The sequence below is a fragment of the Leptonotus elevatus genome, chromosome 2 (assembly GCF_054856555.1).
Source record: "Leptonotus elevatus isolate MCC_2025b chromosome 2, RoL_Lele_1.0, whole genome shotgun sequence".
Classification (NCBI taxonomy): Eukaryota; Metazoa; Chordata; class Actinopteri; order Syngnathiformes; family Syngnathidae; genus Leptonotus; species Leptonotus elevatus.
Window position 1 is genome coordinate 33525123 of NC_141240.1, and position 17781 is coordinate 33542903.

The 17781-nt window shown below is 39.5% G+C and overlaps 2 protein-coding genes across 2 annotated transcripts; one reads left to right on the forward strand and one right to left on the reverse strand.

The window, feature by feature from the left end:
- The first annotated feature begins 2425 nt into the window (after positions 1 to 2425).
- On the forward strand, positions 2426 to 14159 carry cd63 (CD63 molecule). Its single transcript, XM_086068945.1, has 8 exons — positions 2426 to 2585; positions 3180 to 3265; positions 9206 to 9394; positions 9494 to 9568; positions 10802 to 10900; positions 11039 to 11182; positions 12869 to 12952; positions 13794 to 14159. The coding sequence occupies exons 2-8, from the start codon at positions 3200 to 3202 to the stop codon at positions 13857 to 13859; spliced, it is 723 nt and encodes a 240-aa protein (XP_085925071.1). The 5' UTR covers positions 2426 to 2585; positions 3180 to 3199; the 3' UTR covers positions 13860 to 14159.
- On the reverse strand, positions 13779 to 17614 carry letmd1 (LETM1 domain containing 1). Its single transcript, XM_086068944.1, has 9 exons — positions 17451 to 17614; positions 17076 to 17215; positions 16549 to 16664; positions 16362 to 16444; positions 16087 to 16273; positions 15654 to 15755; positions 15292 to 15444; positions 15114 to 15210; positions 13779 to 14979 (listed from the first exon to the last, which is right to left on the reverse strand). The coding sequence occupies exons 1-9, from the start codon at positions 17564 to 17566 to the stop codon at positions 14903 to 14905; spliced, it is 1071 nt and encodes a 356-aa protein (XP_085925070.1). The 5' UTR covers positions 17567 to 17614; the 3' UTR covers positions 13779 to 14902.
- Between the last annotated feature and the right edge of the window lie 167 nt (positions 17615 to 17781).

Sequence of the window (17781 nt, forward strand, 5' to 3'; positions counted from 1 at the left end):
ACGTACAAATTAGATTATGAGAGAAATTAACTGGTCAAATGATTTAGTTTAGTTTATTTGAAAGTAATGTGTTATAATCACAAACATTGAAATCAGCATTATCATTCATCCAAATATAATTGTAAATATAAATAAAAAATATTCTGGAGCTTTTTCATAAATGTAAGAAAATGCTTTTAAATTCCTGTGAACAGTTAATTTCAAGAAAGCAGCCAGATAGAGGGAAAGGAAGTGGTTTGTAGTGATCACATCATCACACTACAAACAAACAAACAAGATGGCGCATGGACATGCGTTTGGAGACTGCCCTCATTCTGAAGCAGCTGTTTTTACAACTCAGTGCGGGAAGACAATTGTGGTTGATGAACTGTTGCACTTCATTTCTGTGAAAATGAGGACTCTTGTCGCGGTAACAGCGAGGGAGAGAACCCGACTGACGACTCGTGGTTGATAACCGGCTGCAAAGATGTGACATGGTTTGTTTGCAGGAGATGTTTCTCTCCAAACAGGATTTGGGGGGATCGAACTCTGTTAATGAAAACTTCTGTGCCTGTGGCGCTGGAGAATTACTACTCATCTGTATCAGTGAATCGTCAGAGGGAGGATTCTTGGGGGTGTGGCCATCCTGTGGCACAAAAGGTTTGATCCAACCCAATAAAAAAAAAAAAGGTTTGATCCAGTTATCACCGTGATCAGACTTGAAGCAGACTGGTGTATTGGCATTCAAGTAAAGTGAAATGACAGAGTTTGTCATTTTAAATGTTTACACATCTTATGAGTCCAGACTCAATGATGATGGATATTTGAACAGGCTTCCTTTTAATAATTCTTTTATTTATGATAACCTGTCCACAAGCATTTTTGTTGTGCAGACGTAAATGCTGACATCTTAGATCATTTTATTCTTGCCAAGCATATAGTTCCGTTCTGTGAAGATCTCATGTTGTCTTGTCAAAAGCTTTTTACCTGCTGATAGCTTGTACCTATATCAGTGAGGCATCTTGGCTTGATCACTGTATTAGTACTGCTGATTCTCATGCTAGCATTAGTCCTATAAAGACTGAATATGATGTATCTATGTATGATCATGTACCTCTTCTTGTGTCTATTGAGTGTGAGAACCTTCCAGTGGTGTCTCAGAAGGTTAGTACAGCCCAAAGCTAGACTGGTCTAAAGATAGATAGCGTATAGCCTGTTAAGTGATGTGTTGTGATGTGTACCTAAGGATTCCATTCTCTGCATGAATGTGAACTGCAGTCTAAGTACACCCCGTGAGGACCTGTGTGCTATCTATAATGGCATAGTGGGAGCTCTGATTGAGGCCAATCAACCCAAATGATCAATGAAATAGACATGCGGCCCGCCCGTCACTAGGCAGCTAAAGAGGCCCATAAATCATGGGTCTTCTCTGTTTTTGACCATAAAAAGTTGACTAACTCTGTTTTTACATTTGCTCTGTTTTAAAAGGAGCTCAGTCTTTTAATTATATATATATACATATTAGTGCTGTCAAAGTTAAAGCGTTAGCTGATTAATTAATCACAAAAAATGATTACATTAATCATGAATTAACGCAGATTAATCGCACTATTATTTTGACCATAGATTATCCTTTAGCGTGACAGTGGATGGTTACGTTTAAGGTAACACAGGTTGTGTGAGAGCAATAAACATAATTACAAGCATTTAATAAATGTTTGCGTATCACATTTAGAATATGTCAAAATATTGGTCATATTTTTTTTCTTTTTAAATTATGCAAGTAATGAACTGATTGGAAAAAGAGGAGGATGAGCGTGTGCAGTGGATCCAAAAATGTTGAAGACCTCATAACAATAAATGTCAAAAGAATTAACACATAACCGGTGCTCTTCAAATTTGGTGGGGGAAAAAATGTTGATAAAAAAAACTTTTTTTACTAAGCGATTAATCGTGATTAATCAAAATTCTAAAATGTGATTAACCTGATTAAAAATGTAATCGTTTAACAGCTCTAACACACACACACACACACACACACACACACACACACACACACACATATATATATAGTGTTTATTTTATCTTTCATATTTTATATACTGCACTTTGTTACAGTTGTGGCCTTTGTATTTTTAGCCATCTCTTTGTACATCAAAGAACTTCCTGCAACTCATGGAAAAGGAGAATGCAGTGGATTTGAGGCGTTTTACTAAAAAAAAAAAAAAAAAAAAAACTTGTCTTAGAAAAGTAAGGGTTTACTCTGATTGTGAGGTTTATTATAATCAATATCCATCCACACAATCCAATCACATTTTAGGAGGCATTCGGGTGACTTATTGAAAACTGGAAAAAAAATAAAAGTGATGATTTGTCCCGTGGGCGTGAAGCCGCGCTGCTTGATTTAACGAGGAGGCCATGAACGTATCACGTGAGTTCAGGTCAATATAATAAGAGGCGAAGGAGGGCAAGCGTCATCGTCATCTTCCTCACTTGGGGCGGGGATAGCAAGCAGCAAGTAACAAGGAGCGACGCAACTTCTCCAAAAACTTCGACGCTTTTCTCTGTTTGTCCTCCGTCCACCGAATTTACACATCTCTTAAAAGGTAGGCCATAAAAAAAAACACAAATAACGCGTCTCCTCCTTGCGGAGGTTTGCCATAAAATGTGTTTTCCCACCCTCTTCTTTTTATCATATAGCGACGCCTTAATCCTCCCAATTTTGTTTAAAAAAATATTCGAAGAAGTTGTGCTACGTCCACGCGTCGTCGACTAATTGACAGGGCAAACTGAACAAATTCAATAAGGTGGCTAACTGGCTTGATTCGATGTCGTTTAGGGGGGACAAAGCTGGCTTTGTTGTCGTCGAATTTGGTGGTGGTGTTAGTTAACGGTTCGAGGCAGGGCGAAATTCCTACCCGGCGAGGCGCGAGGTCCTGCTCGGGTGACTTTGCTTGGATGTCAGGGCTTACGAAATTCACAGTTAAGCTATTTTTAGGGACTTTAGAACTCTTGTTAGTCCTAGAAATTGATTTGTAGCACTGCCTCGAACTTCTCCCAACTAAAATGTTCTGTCAGCATGTTTGGGGAAATGACTCAGATGTTCTTCTTGTTTGGGAAGCAGCTGCTGCTCACACACGTCACCTGAACACACTTTAAAAAATGAAAAATGTTTCATGTCGCCCCCTTCTTTGATCCAGGAAGCTGATCCTCTCCAACCATGACTCTTGAGGGGGGAATGAAATGCGTCAAGTTCTTGCTCTTCTTCTTCAACTTCATCTTCTGGGTGAGTCTCGCATGTTTTCAAGTCTCTATAGCTCGGGAATGAAGTGACAGCTAGAGTTGTTACGATTTCCGATCACGTGATTGGGAAAATTGATGAATATCAGTTGGAAAAAAATCGGATTAAAAAAAAATGGAGTTAAGATGCAGTAACCAAACCGGAAAACATGATCGTTGACTTCCTGTGTATGCCGCAATAAAGAGCAAAACAACGGGTGTGTTTGAAGTTGAACTTGCTAAAAAAAAAAAACTTGTATAGGTAGTGACAAAACAGTTTTTTGTTTTAATCATAAAAAACAACAACGTTAAACCACAGCTTCAATAAAGGAACAAAATGTTTTAAGTTTTGTCAATATGTAATGAATTGAGGAAGTTGACATTTTAAGGACTTAAAAAAAGAGGGCAAAATGACCCAGTTTCCTAATTCTCTTTTAATTGAACATTTTCATGGTTCACATCAATTTGGATTTCACTATATATATATATATATATATATATATATATATATATATATATATATATATATATATATATATATATATATGTATATGTATATGTATATATATGTATATATATATATATATATATGTATATATATATATATATATATATATATATATATATATGTATATGTATATGTATATATCCATTTGTGTTCTAACACTTGTAGCTCAAAGAGAGCATAAATTCCATGTTAAGGAAAATATTTTGAAATACATTTTATGTGACTACATTCTCATGACAAGGCAATAAATATAAATACACTCATAATAAAATACTGAAGCTATTTTTTATTATTATTAATGATTATGCTTATAGAGTAATGATGATGTCATGCAATTGAACATTTTGCAGATTTGTTTCAAACTTTGCATCATATACTGCAATAACTGTTCCATGGTAATGTTCTTGTCCTAAATTTCCAAACTATGGAAATGTAGGCAAATTGTTGTGGATGTGAATTTTTATAGGTAGGTTGGCAACTCTGGCTATACCCTTGCCTGCCTCCCCAACTGTGAATTTATTCTGTTTTGAAGGATATCCGGTCAAGGAAACGCGTCAGTTCTTTTGCATGATTCTTTTCTGCGACCAAAATGGCAAAAGAGTCTTTAGTTTTCATTACCAAGCTGGAGACGAGGGGCTGTGCTCCTTCCATTCCTAGGTCAAATCCGTCATTTCCGTTACCTCACTTTGGGTATGTCGTATTTTGACGTGAAATTTAAAAGATCAAATCTTGAAAATAACAGAAAGATGTCAGAAGAGCTGAAGGGCCACATCAGCATTGTCAACACCTCTGAAAATGACTTTTTATTTTTATGAAGGGTTAGGGATGCACTGCAGCTTTAAATGTAATTAGTTGCCATTGTTATTTCATGCATAGCCACTGATTTTTATTTTTCATTTGGTTTGAACCACTGCTGTATAAGACTTGTAAGCCATATGAGGCATTATTTTGGGATACTTTTAATTCAACAAAAAAAAGATAAGTGAGACAGTTTGAATGTCCACTTTGTTTCTTCTTAATGCTAAGGTATCGGATTGGGACTCTGTATTGGCAGATACTTCAAATCATGTGATTTGAACTCTGACATGGGTGGGGAGAAAAAAAGTGGTGGGAAAATGACGGCTGTCTCTGATTTGTGTTATCACTAGTTATCTTTTAATCCAATGAACATGTTTTTTCCTATAAACTGCTGATGGCATTGCTCCAAAATTTCAAATAATGAAAGGGGAAACATTTTTAAAAATATTGAAAGACGTCCAGCCCCACCCCATAGCTATACGATATGTTTATCAAAAGGGAACCAGAAGATTCATGTGAATAGCAATTGATCGCTATTAATAATGATATTAATAATAACCTATGTCATCTTTTAAAAACATGTACAAATGTGTGTGTGTGTATATATATCAGAACTAACTGTTTTCAAAATTAATTGGCCCCTTTCACGATGCTTGTTTATTTTGGTCTCAGTTTGTTACTTCGTGTATAAAATGAAATCTCCATCAACGTACGCCACCGCCTGACAAAGCAGCTGCCCCCCCCCCCCCCCCCCCCCAAAAAAAATTCCGGCACACCAGTCACACGATAAGTTCATCTGAAAGTGTGTGTGTGTGTGTTAAGCGCTTTACAGCAAGTGCTGGTGATGGAATGTGAATCTTATGACCAGATTGTAAAGCTTGAAACTTTGTCATGTGACTTTTTTTTTTTTTTCTGTCTCGTCCAGCAAGACGGAACTGTTTCACGTTCAATTATAGTTTGACAGGAAAGAGGAAGATGTGAATGACAAAGTGGATTTTGTTCTCTTTACACACTTGCATGGTTTGCCTCCATGAAGTAAAAATAAATAAATTGCATAACATGAAAGGGGTGGTAATTTTCCCGATCAAGTATTTTCGGTCGTAGTTTATCAAAAAAACATTACAATTGTGTTCTTTTTTTTTTTCCTTTTTAGAAAAATGTCAGATGAGGATGTTCAGTTGGCATATTATGAAAATCAAGTGATACTTAATCACAGTACAATAGGAATAAATGAATATTTTTGCCAGAAAGGTTGTTCAAGCCAAGCCATCTTTCATGAAAGTCATATTTTGTCACCAATTAGAGTAAAATGTAATTTTTATGAGAATTAAATAAATTTAAAAAAAGCTGTAATAATATAACTTTTTTTCTACAAATAAGTGTGGGGGGGATCATAATCTTACATTAAATAAAGTCAGTTGTCAGAGATTAAGAGTTTCCGCATTATAATATCAGTCTGTCTTCCGAGAACAAAATTACACATGACGAAAGTGGTATTTCTCAAAAGAGAACAAATCACCATTAATTGAAGAAAGTTTTATATTTAGGAAAATAGTCCTATTCTGAGAAAATTCACTGCCAACAGAAAAGGCAAATATGAAGAAAAAGTGTAAATGCAACATTTTTCATCGACGAAATCATTGTCTCATGCCACGAATAAATCCTTATCGCGCAACAGAAGAAACTGCCACAATTTTGCCTGAAGCAGTTTAATCTGGGTTTTGCGTCCAGCCTTGCCTCCAACAATCGCAAACGCTATATTCCAGCACAGGGCTGGACACATTTCTTCAGCAACATTTGCCCAAATCACATTGGGACAGTCTTATTAAAGGGAACTTGCATTCTGGGAAAATTGACTTTAATTTCTATACAAATAATTGCCTCTGGGGTGTTTGTTGGGTACACACCTTCGTGTTCAGTTCACGACACTTGCTGCAATTGTTGACTCTGATGTTGTGACGCATTAGAATTGGAGAGCTACTTTTGTGTTAAGTGATTGGTGATGACCCGACTTTCATGACTCGTGTCAGATAGTCGACAGTTTTTGGACTTCGGACGTGTTTTGATTGATGGAAGACTCTACTTAAATTGCTCAACTTTAAAAATAAAATAAAATTAAAAAATATTTTTTGCTCATTGTAGAAAATCAGCGTTTTCAAGTTTGTCAGTAAAGTTCTTTTTTTTTCTTTTTTTCTGTTATATGTCAAGAGAAGAGGCTGTGCCACTAAAAGACACCCAAACTACGTCAACTTAACAGTTTAGCTACGGGTCATGTCGGTTTAAGCGTCTCATTGACAAAATAACAAACAAATGAAACTAATTTTCAAGCAATGTTTTTGTGAACATTGTAATAGTTGACGACGTGGATGTTTTGTTGCGATGAACTCATCCGTAATGTAGCATAATGTCAGAGACTGAAATGATTCATGCACATGTTGCAAGTGAGTAAACGCTTCATCATTTTTATTTAATTCAAGCTCCTGACGTTTTGTAGGACTGATGTCCTCGTGTTTGCTTGCTCTGTTGGCTCCTTTGTTTCCCCACAGCACCCATTAGCTGCTTATTTGACTCCAATTCAAATATTTACGTTGCCAGCGAGCTGCTCAACAAAAGGAACAAAACGCACGGGGCAGGGCCTCTAAAATACGACTGATAAAGTGACCTGCCGTGTCATTTGTTTTCTTACTGGCCTCGCTGTATATTTCATTCCAGCCTAACAACTCCCGTCCGCGTTTCCCGGATGTTTTGTTGGTAGCCATGGTCTGGATGGTAGAAAGTTTGCCACTTTTTCTGAAATTGCAAGCTTTTGAGCGTCCATCCGGACTTGAAAGGAAGCTGGAGGGAAATTCCAACCGACTCAAAGTCCACTGTATACTAATTGATCAATTTGCTACATGAAAACGTGCTCGTGTAAAAATGATGTCGCTGTTATAATTATTATATATTTTTTTAAAGTCTTGATGATTTACAGTTGTGTGTTGGTCATGATGGCTTATCACCGACACTCCACTACAGGAAGCGGTAGTTGAAGTTTCTTGAGACTTCTGGCCGTGTCTCAAGCTGACTCTCACATTTGGCACCAGATAAAAAAATAATATATATATATATATATATATATATATATATATATATATATATATATATATATAAAACATTTTCAAGAATGCTCAATGTGGGAGTATTTGCCCAAGTCAGGTGATCCTCTGGGATCTGTGTTTTATTTTTATTTATTTTTTTAAACCTCATTCCATATGCTGTATTGTGTCCACATGGTTTGTAACTAGAAAATAATTCGTTAAATTGCATTTGATCTTCTTAAACCCCCCTGCCCCATTAGGACTGATCAGACCGGTAGAACAGACATGAACATGGTAAATATTGTGTGATGTTAGTTTTTCCCAAGGGTGAGCACATCTTCGTTAAAGAGGGGGGGGGGGGGGCACACATACCAATGAGTTAAAAGCTAGAATGAATTTCACTTGCTGGGTAGCTGAATCTTTTTGGCCGTTTGACCTGAAGAAGAGTCAATTCACTGCTTGAGATAATTCTGACCACTGCAAAGATCACAAAGTGACACGGCACCTTGCAAACCTGAGATACAGGTGACATGAGTAATTTTAAGATACGAGCCATCAGTTGGACTGACAAGTTTCATGCTTTTGACTTGCAAGCGCAAACTTGAGCTGCGATGGTGAACACATTTCAACTGCAGTTTAGCAACTTGTGAACAGTTCATTAAAAAAAAAGAGAGGCTTCAAGCTGTTTTTTGGCCAGGTTTACTCTAAAACTAAACAGAAAACAAAGGCAATTACATGTATTTTAAAAACAACCTAACTATGTTCACTTAAGAGTGGTCTGCTAGCGTAAATGCTAACTTATAATAGAAAATCCCATTGACTTGCTAATAGTTGGCATCAATAGCTGTGGTTGTCCAACCCTTTAAAGCAAGGGACATTTAAAAGCAAATGCTGGAATAACACATGTAAGACGTTATGGATAACTTGACAATCCTCACATGCGTACACGGTTTTCTTTATCCTCTATAAAAAATGACTAATTACAGCAACGTAGTTATGATTTGAGACAAGTTTTTGAACTATGAGCTTGAGCGCAGAATAAATTCAACTTTTATCTCAAGGCTTCGCTGTACGTGCGTGACAAGGCCAACATCTGTCGCGACGTGACGATTTGCTTTCAAAGCAACTGGGTGATTTTTTTTCAAGTTGTTGTTCTGTATAGCGGGGGAGGGGCCACTCATGATGGCGGACTCCAAAGTGCGTCATGTTTTTTTGTACTCGCTGCGCTCAACCGAATCATTGTTCAGATTGATTTCCCAGATTTGGCGTAAGGCGATCCCACCTGATCCAACAGTTTACCGTCACAGCGTTTGTGAAAGAGCTCACGAGTCACACACTGACTCATGAATGTCTTGACTATCAACATGTCCGCTCTGAGAAACGGCGGCCACAAAATATTGCAACTTCCTTCCGTCTGGTTGCTGTCCTTTTTTGCTTACTCATCACGGCCGACTGATGTGCGATAAGCAAAGCGCTCGCCTAACTGGGCAGCTGAGAAATTCGATACGAATAGCAAAAGTACTTCTTGTCTTGACTTCTCCTGTCCTGCTGGTTTTTTTTGCAGTTATGCGGCGTGGCGATGATCGTGGTGGGGGTCCTGGTTCAGGTGTCCTTGCATCAAACCGTCATGATCAGTGACGCGGCGGCCTCGGGGGCACCCATTGTCATCATCGCCGTGGGCGTGGTCATCTTCTTCATTTCCTTCTTCGGCTGCTGCGGCGCCTGGAAGGAGAACTACTGCATGGTTACCATGGTAACAAGTCGCCGCGTGAATGGCACCAAATGACCCAAAAAAATGCTCTAGTGGTGTTTCACTGCTTTTTCTCTCTCTCTCTCTCTCTCTCTCCCACAGTTTTCCATCCTTCTCTCATTGGTCATACTTGTTCAGATTGCCGCAGCCATCGCCGGTTACGTCTTCAGAAACAAAGTGAGCCACCAAAACATTCTTTTGGCATTAGACGCTCTTTGCAAATCCAGAAATGGTAAAGTTTTGGCTGCCGGCCACATTTTCCCGTTGTCGCGATCCAATTTTGGAAAAGTTAGTACTGCTCAAAAATAGTCTTTGATATGTATAATCCCTTTTTTTTTTTTTAAGGTAATAAATACACGTTTACATGCTCTATTCCCTTTCAGAGCGCTTACGTGAGGATGAGCATGACATCTTGGCACTGAGCTTTTTAGGAAACAAAATGTAAAGACTAAAGCAACTGTAACCTTTTGGATCAGTCTGCTCTCAAAACACTGATGGCATTTTTGTTACGAGAGGTCATTGAACTGCAGCTGGAAGTTGCGTTTTATAAAGTTTGATGTAAGCCTGTCAAAATGTTTTCCCCGTCACGTTTAACTTTTCATTACTTCTTTAGTGTGATGGAGGCCAAATTTGTGTGCAATGTGGAACATGCTTTTGACTTTCATTAAGTTATGCTAGAACAATTACAATAAGTATTTGTATGAAAAACGTTCTAGGCCAGAAAATATAAATCAGTAAATAAATATAGCACTAATTTAGTATGCCTTCTTATATCACGTGATATTTTTTACGTCATCTGTAACCTTAATGTCGCCACTAGCATAAACTTTTTTGTATTTAATTTTTTAAGAAGCACCGCTTTAAGTTGTATTTCGGACACTCGTTATGTACCTTGCGATTGGCTGGCGACCGGTCTAGGGTAAAGCCTATGGAGGACCAAAACTGCCAAAATTCAAAATAAAGAAATGACTAAAAGTGAAAAGAAAAATGGATTTTAAAAATATTTTATTTGTAAATAAAACCCTAAATATAAATGGAAATAAAAACAGCAAAAAAAAGTGTGTATATATATATGCATAAAATTTTTGAATTATATTTTTTATATTCGTTTTTATTTACACTTTTAGTCATTTATTTATTTTTATATTATTCAAATGAGGAGGCGTGTCTTGTGTGTGTAAAATTAAATTTTTGAATTATATTTTTTATTTTCACTTTTAGTTATTTATTTATTTTTAATTTTGGCGGTTTTGGTCCTCCATAATACCCCACAAAGTCAACTCAGGATGAGCACGATAGAAGATGTACGACTGGATTTCTGATTGCCAGTGCAAAAAAGGAATGATGGAGGGATGTACGGCATAACTAGATGTGTCCTTTTTAAAAACGGCCATCTTGTCTCCCGCCAAGGTGTCTGACGTGGTCCAGGACAGTCTTGCTGACATGATCACCAGGTACAGCAACAGCTCTGCTGAATTCAAAGCCAGCGTGGACACACTTCAGAAGGATGTGAGTTGCCTTATTGACTTAAACTCGGCGTGGCGGCGGCACATCCTGGGGCGTTGCCGCCATTTCCACGCTGCATTGTTTGCTTTTGCGTCCCCGTCTTGTCGCAATATGTCACAAGCGAGCTTTTTATGCTTCTAGTTGAAATGCTGCGGCATGAACGACTCCTCCGACTGGAGAAATTTCCGGCCTGATGGGAACTCGGTGCCCGACTCGTGCTGTTTGAACGTGTCCACCAATTGCGGCATCGGGGCCATGACCGACTCTGCCAAAGTGCACCAAAAGGTAACAAATCAAAAGTATTATTTGCATAAAAGTGCTTGACGTACATTAATTTCAGATGCTGGAAAATGGTCAAAAAATAATAAATGTTTTATAAAATGTTTGTGCTTTTTAATAGGCCTGGGCAATATACCCTTGAAAAAAATCCTGTCATAAAGCCAATTTTTATTCCCCCCCACCAAATCCTTGATGATGATAGTGACTTGTTTTCAACAATTTAGGCTTTTCACATTATACCAAACAACTTTTGAAAGTTTTTCTCAAGCAAGATTCACCCCCCACTTGCTATTTCTTTGCATCAACTTCCACAGGAATAATATTTTTTATTTATTTTTACAGAATGTGTGACATTGTTCCCATTAAGAAAAATACATGAATAAGTGAGTTAATAAATAAGCTTTCGGAGTGCATGGCTCACCTGTTATGAAAGGTAACGGTCCTTATATGCTCCTCCCTCATGTCAAGTACTCCAAAACATATTGTAGCTTGAGTTGTGTTCACACCATTTAAGTGGTGTGTGAAACACTTGAAAGCCGAGTTGAGGCTGCATGTTGCGCTAGTGGTTACTGGTTTGCTTCGGTGTGCACGATGTTAGTTTTGAGTCCGATGAAATAAGTTCTGATTTCACACCATTTGCGAGAAAATTGCGCCAAAATTAGAATGATTTCACTGTGTATGTATGACATTTTTGTTTGATGAGTTTTTCCTATGTCAAATCTGCTCCTTGGCTGAATAAAGGTTAGGAAAGACTCGAAGTAGGCGACCGCCAAGTTTGTCTCACACCTGAACGAACAGGTTGTTGCAGCACGTGTGTGCCTTACATGTTCTCATCTTTGTTGACATTTTACATTTGACTGCTCGCTGACTACACTGCAGGCTGTGCCCCAAGCGCCGCGTTGCACACCGGTGGGGGGCGGGGCGGGGGCGGTGGTTAGTAAAGAAATGTGGGAGGAAGTCAGAGAAAAGCCACACGAGCATGTTGACTCATGCGAACGCAACACAGGACAGAACCACAAACCACTAGGCCAACAAACCTCAAATGTGGGCGTTGAACAATTTTCAATTTATTTTGTTGCATGAATGGCAACAGGTGGACCTTGTGCCATCTAGTGGTGGTGACACAGAATTGTTCTGGTTGTCGCTGGCACAAATAAATGAACTGGTGTACATCATTAACTCATTCACTGCTATAAACGTCAAAAATTCATTTGAACTATTTCTATTAGTTTAACATTTTTTCCACTTAACAAGAGCATGAAAACCTAGATTTTTTTTTATTGTGCATTCAAAACAGATATAAAATGTGTGATAGTTAACTAGTGAAGTCATGCGATTAATTACGATTAAGTTTTAATCGCCTGACGTCCCTAATTTTGAAGAATTCTTAATTTATTTTTTTTAATCGTGTCAGGCGATTTAAATTTTTTATCTTAATTAACTGCATAACTTCAACTCACAATTAATCACAAATTTTATATCTGTTGTAAATGTACAAAAAAAAAATCCTAAATTTTCATACATTCAATTATTATTTTTTAACTGATATAAATAGTTCAAATGAATTTTTGACGTCTATAGCAGTCAATGGCAGTGAATGAGTTAATAGTGTATATACATTTTCAGACCTTTTTCTGTGATGAGGTCTGTTCAGGTAGAAGCATTTAACATTCCTTTGTGGTTTCCCTCAAGGGTTGTGCCAACGCTCTTGAGGAGCTGCTGAAGAAAAATATCCTGTGGGTGATCATCGCCGCTCTTGTTCTGGCTTTAATTGAGGTGAGTGTCCACTGGATGAAGCAGGTGTGCCCAAACAATGCGCACTGCAATACATCGGTTGGCTATATATATTTGTAGCTTCCCAGTCGGCACACATCTACAATCGGTTCATTAACAAATAAGTGAATAGTGAATTTTGCTATTCTAAGTATGTTTGAGTAAAATGTGCATTTTCCCCCCCCTTCATTTTTTCTATAAACTCTCAAATTCCAAATCCAAATATTCTCATTTATTTGCAGAAAATGACAAATTGTCGCATTAAGTTTCGGTGCTGTATAACTTTATTTCAAGCATTTTTACTACAGCTGTAACAAAGTGCTGCACATTAAAACCGAATATAAAACGAAACATTATAAACAATAAAATGCTCTACCTAAATAGGTCAATAAATATACAGTACTTAAAATATAAACCAAGAGCTCTGTTTACATTGGCGTTTGATTTCTTTTTTTATTTAAAAAAATAAATAAAAAATTGGCGTTTGATTTCATAATCATCCACAAGACCGATCGTGTTGTGAAATTGTTAGTCGATGAAGTAAGAGCGTGATTGAAGTCTCCAATGAGAAGTAGGATTGGCACAAAACTGCTAAAATTGGAATCTCAGAATCGATAATTGCCGTACCAGGTTGCGCATGTTTGTAATTAAATTCAAAGGTAATGTATGTTAGCTTCTTTCTGTATGTGGCCCTTAGTTCGAGTTCGGACACCCCGTACTGGAAAATGAAGAATGGCGCGATCCAAATGCAAACATTGACTCTAAGTGACGTGATGCGCATCCTGTTGCCGGGTGGCGTTGGAGTGACTTTGTGATTCCCCCCCCCCCCCCCCCCCCCTCGCAGGTGATGGGCGTGGTGTTTGCCTGCGTGTTGATGCGAGGCATCCGCAGCGGCTACGAAGTCATGTGAGTCGCTCGCCCGCCGGCGGACTTCACGTGAAAGACGACTCACTTGGCGGGCGCTTGGTTTTTCTTTTCGCGGCGCCCAGAACAATCTCGCAGCCCTTTTTTTAGTGCTCACGAGTGTTTGCACTTGGATACACTCGTAGGCGTGCAATTTGCCTTTCTTCCTTCCACATGACACTGTCCACTTATTCTTGATGGTTGAGGATCATGAATATCTTTGCTGTTGCGTTAGGATTTGTGAAGTTTTGTTTTTAAAGCTTGTTGGTTCCCAGTTTGTTTTTATTAAAGAACCTTTCCATCCAAATTGGTTTGAAGAGTGGATTTTATTTGTAGGGACACGTTCATCTCAATATGGCACAGCAAATCAAATGATACAATAATAAAAAAATGATGCCTACAACCCCTTTTGAAATGTAATCAGTTGTTGCAAAAGGCACAAACAGCAATTAAACAAAGATTCTTTTGTTTGTTTTAACTTGACGCAAACGTTTCTGTAAAGTGCCAATACTCATCAGTTGGCTTGACTGCAGGCCAAATGGCAAACGTACAGCCATGCAAGCAATCGGGTTCGCTTTCCTTTCCATCCTGCTTTGGATTCAACAGCCTTTTATTTTAACGACATTTTGCTATCGTTCCAAGGCAATAAGTAGAAATATTCGAAAAATAGGAGTGCACACGTTGAGGTCAAATACGGGAAGAAAAGCAGCAGATTTGCTGACAAACGGAATGTGTCGAAACAACATACGCCTTTAAAACAACACTTCGCCTTAAGTTGAGATTGTGATGTAAATGAAAGCAGTGACGCAATTCCAGCCATGATGAGTTTCAGTCCGTGAGTCATGTAAACCGCAATCCACACAGTCAAAAGTAAACGCTTATCAAACACTGACGGATGCCGCTAACTCTGTGCAAGCTTTTAAGAGTGAACTCGGCAGTCCTACATTTTTAAATAGTTTGTTCACCGAGAAAAACAACTGATGTTGTCAATTGGTGAGAAGGAAGTTTGTTCACCACCTCCAAGCAGAAGCGGGCCCCCGGGGCTTCCCGTTAGGAGTGTCTGATACCATTTGGGTAGTTGGCGGAGAGAAACACCAGGCAGTGCAAAAGGAGCGACACGTCCGAGTCTGGCGAGCAAAAAAAAAAAAACATTTGAAAAGACTTAAATGTTGGTAGCCATCTTGGAAAGTTACCCTCACTGCTGCATATACACCGTTCAATATTCAACACCCCCCGCCCACTTTTAATTTTTATTTTTTACCTTTAAGCGAGGAGGAGACGCGAAGCCACTGGTCCAACCACTCTCGGCACTGGTTGGCGGCGAGATGATCCGAGTTGAGTCCCCTCAAGTAACAGGCCTGAAAAAGGCCAAAAAGAAAAGCCGACTGTGGGTGGCGGCTCTGCCAACGGGGCACCCGTCTCTGGGTCAAGGGTCGCACCTGTCTGACTTCAGAGTCGCTGAGCTGGTGCGGGCCCAACTTGCCGAGGGCTCGGTCCAGCTGGAGCAGCTCCAAGCCGCGACTGCTCAGCCGCCGGCCAATCAGGAAGCCGGGGAGGCGGGTCGTCAAGAACAGCAGTGGGCTTAAGTTTCTCTAGAAAATGCACACGCGATCTTGTGATTTGTGAGATCATGTGAGCTTGTCGCCCTCCTCCATCTACCCCCCCCCCCCCCCCCACGAAATGAAACTGTCACATTTTCTGTGTGTGCGCCTAAAATGTCTATTTTTGTCTATACAGAACTTATGATTAATTTTGTTCATGGAGATTTCCTGTATAGTGGGAGGAGTCAACTTTTACCGACCATTTGTTCCACACTCAACTTGCTCATGCCCAGCGGCGTCCCCGTAAAGAGGCTTCGCACTGCAAGGATTTCCGACACGTTGGGCTTTGCTCCATTTTGCACCTGAAATTCAAGGACAAAGTATGATGGTTTGGCTTTTTGTCTTGCGGTTTTCTGACAGCATGTCCCCCCCCCCCCCTTGAGGGTCTGCATCACGCGTTTCTTTCCACACGTCGGCAGGTGACGCATACATAAAATGAAGCGCATCCGGAAATATTCCCAGTGCTTTGCTTTTCCACATTTTGATATGTTGCAGCCTCATTCCTAAATGGATTCTTTCCTTCGTCAAGATTCTACACACAATAGTTTTTTGCTCGCAAGTCAAAGCAAAACCAAAAATTTAAAATCACCCAAGCGACGACTCATCTATAAAAACGTCCTTCCGCGCGCGTACCTGAGAGCACAAGTTGTGGAGGCGAGTGCGCATTTGAGAATCTTTCATCTGGCCGCTGGCGTGCTGGAGGCCTCGCAGGACGGGCCGATGCTGTCGCGCCCTCAGCGAATGGTACAACTGGCGAAACTCCACCTGCTGCCCCGGAGTCCAGAAATGCGGGATCAGCACCTGGCGGGGGAAAAAGTACCTGGGTGTGGGGGGGTGGATGCAATCGTTCATTCATTGGGGGCAAACGTTTGACGGGCCTCGTGTCAACTTTGGGGACTGCGACTCACATCAAGAAGAAAACCAGGTAGTTTGCAAATGGAGGAATGGAAATCAACACCAGCGGGATGCCTTTCAGCATGTCTTGGCGAAACTGCAGCACACAAACAAAATAGCGGCGACATCACATTGCCGCAACTTCAATTTGAATGTGCTTCAAAAGGCAAGTTTGAAAAGCAAGCGCTTGAATTCACTCACCTGTCTGAGTTTCTCCATTTCCCTGTAGGACAAATCTTGGAACTTGACTCCATCACTTGACATCTTCCCTTTGATCCTGGTTACATCTTTGGCATCTCGGAAAATAAGTTTGACTCCTCCATTTGAAGAGGGGGGGCATTGAATTAGGATCAGATCACCAAATCATAATTATAATTATTGGCAATTCAGCTACCAATAGATTATTTTATTTTTTTGACAAAATGGAAGAATACACAGAGTGATCTTCCACTATTCCTCTCTGCGAAATCTCTCAAAATCATCCAGTAACATCATCGTCCCTCTCTCTATAGCCCCCTCCACAGGTAGATCTTAGTTATGAGTGCCGAACAATTTCTACAATATTCAGTACAACCAATCACATTCACCCCTGAATTTTCTTATTGAAAGATGACTAAGGAGTGGGCTCACTTAACCAAAGTCATGACTGCTTGATTTTTGCTACTTGGTTAAGTCTTGAGACAAATGACTTATTTGACTTGGTGCCACCTTGGGCCTTTTGACCTCACCTTCCACAAAGGTATGGTAGAGCAAATAAAAGCGTGGGAATCGCCTTTTAAGGAAGTCTTCATATTTGCTGCTGGCCCACTGCAGCCTGGACGTCACATAGCGACCAAGCCCTCGTCGGACCTCGGACGACGAGTAACATCTACAAATTGCAATTCCAGATTGGGGACAATAATCAGTAGTGCAACAATACTAAACAACAAGCAATGCACATCATTACGATTTACGTAAACACAGACATTTAAATAATTATGAATTAAATGATGAATTGCTGCAAGCTGTCGAACACCGCTGTTCGGAAGTGTTAACAATAAAACCAAAAGCCAGGTCAAGCTCATTCAACATCCATCGACGTTTGCAAATTTGAAGAAACAAACCTGGACTGGTGACACACACACGGGCTGTACAGTCCATTGAAAATGTGGTTGCTTCTGACGCGCCACAGTCGAATCAAAGACAAATTGTTGGCGAGCCTCGAACAGGACAGCGCCATGTCTGAACAAGTCAACTTCCGCGTCCTTACCGTAATGACACAAATGCACAACAACAAGAACTAGGCATGCGCTCTTTTCGTATATTCCCAATATGGTATTGCTTGAACAAATAAATTTTAAACTTGTATTGTATTTTATAAGTCAATCATTCTAGTTTACAGGGCATTTCTAGTGTAACTACTCGATTTCAAATCTGTTCTGTTTTTTTACCACT

Excerpts from the sequence above, each read along its gene's own strand:
- letmd1 (XM_086068944.1), bottom strand. The coding sequence starts at position 17,566 with ATGGCGCTGTCCTGTTCGAGGCTCGCCAACAATTTGTCTTTGATTCGA. Across the intron at positions 16,665-17,075 it reads CTACCATACCTTTGTGGAAG|GAGTCAAACTTATTTTCCGA; the intron begins GTGAGGTCAAAA and ends CTTCAAATGGAG. Across the intron at positions 15,211-15,291 it reads GCGACTCTGAAGTCAGACAG|GCCTGTTACTTGAGGGGACT; the intron begins GTGCGACCCTTG and ends GGCCTTTTTCAG.
- cd63 (XM_086068945.1), top strand. The coding sequence starts at position 3,200 with ATGACTCTTGAGGGGGGAATGAAATGCGTCAAGTTCTTGCTCTTCTTC. Across the intron at positions 9,569-10,801 it reads GTTACGTCTTCAGAAACAAA|GTGTCTGACGTGGTCCAGGA; the intron begins GTGAGCCACCAA and ends TCTCCCGCCAAG. Across the intron at positions 10,901-11,038 it reads TGGACACACTTCAGAAGGAT|TTGAAATGCTGCGGCATGAA; the intron begins GTGAGTTGCCTT and ends TTATGCTTCTAG.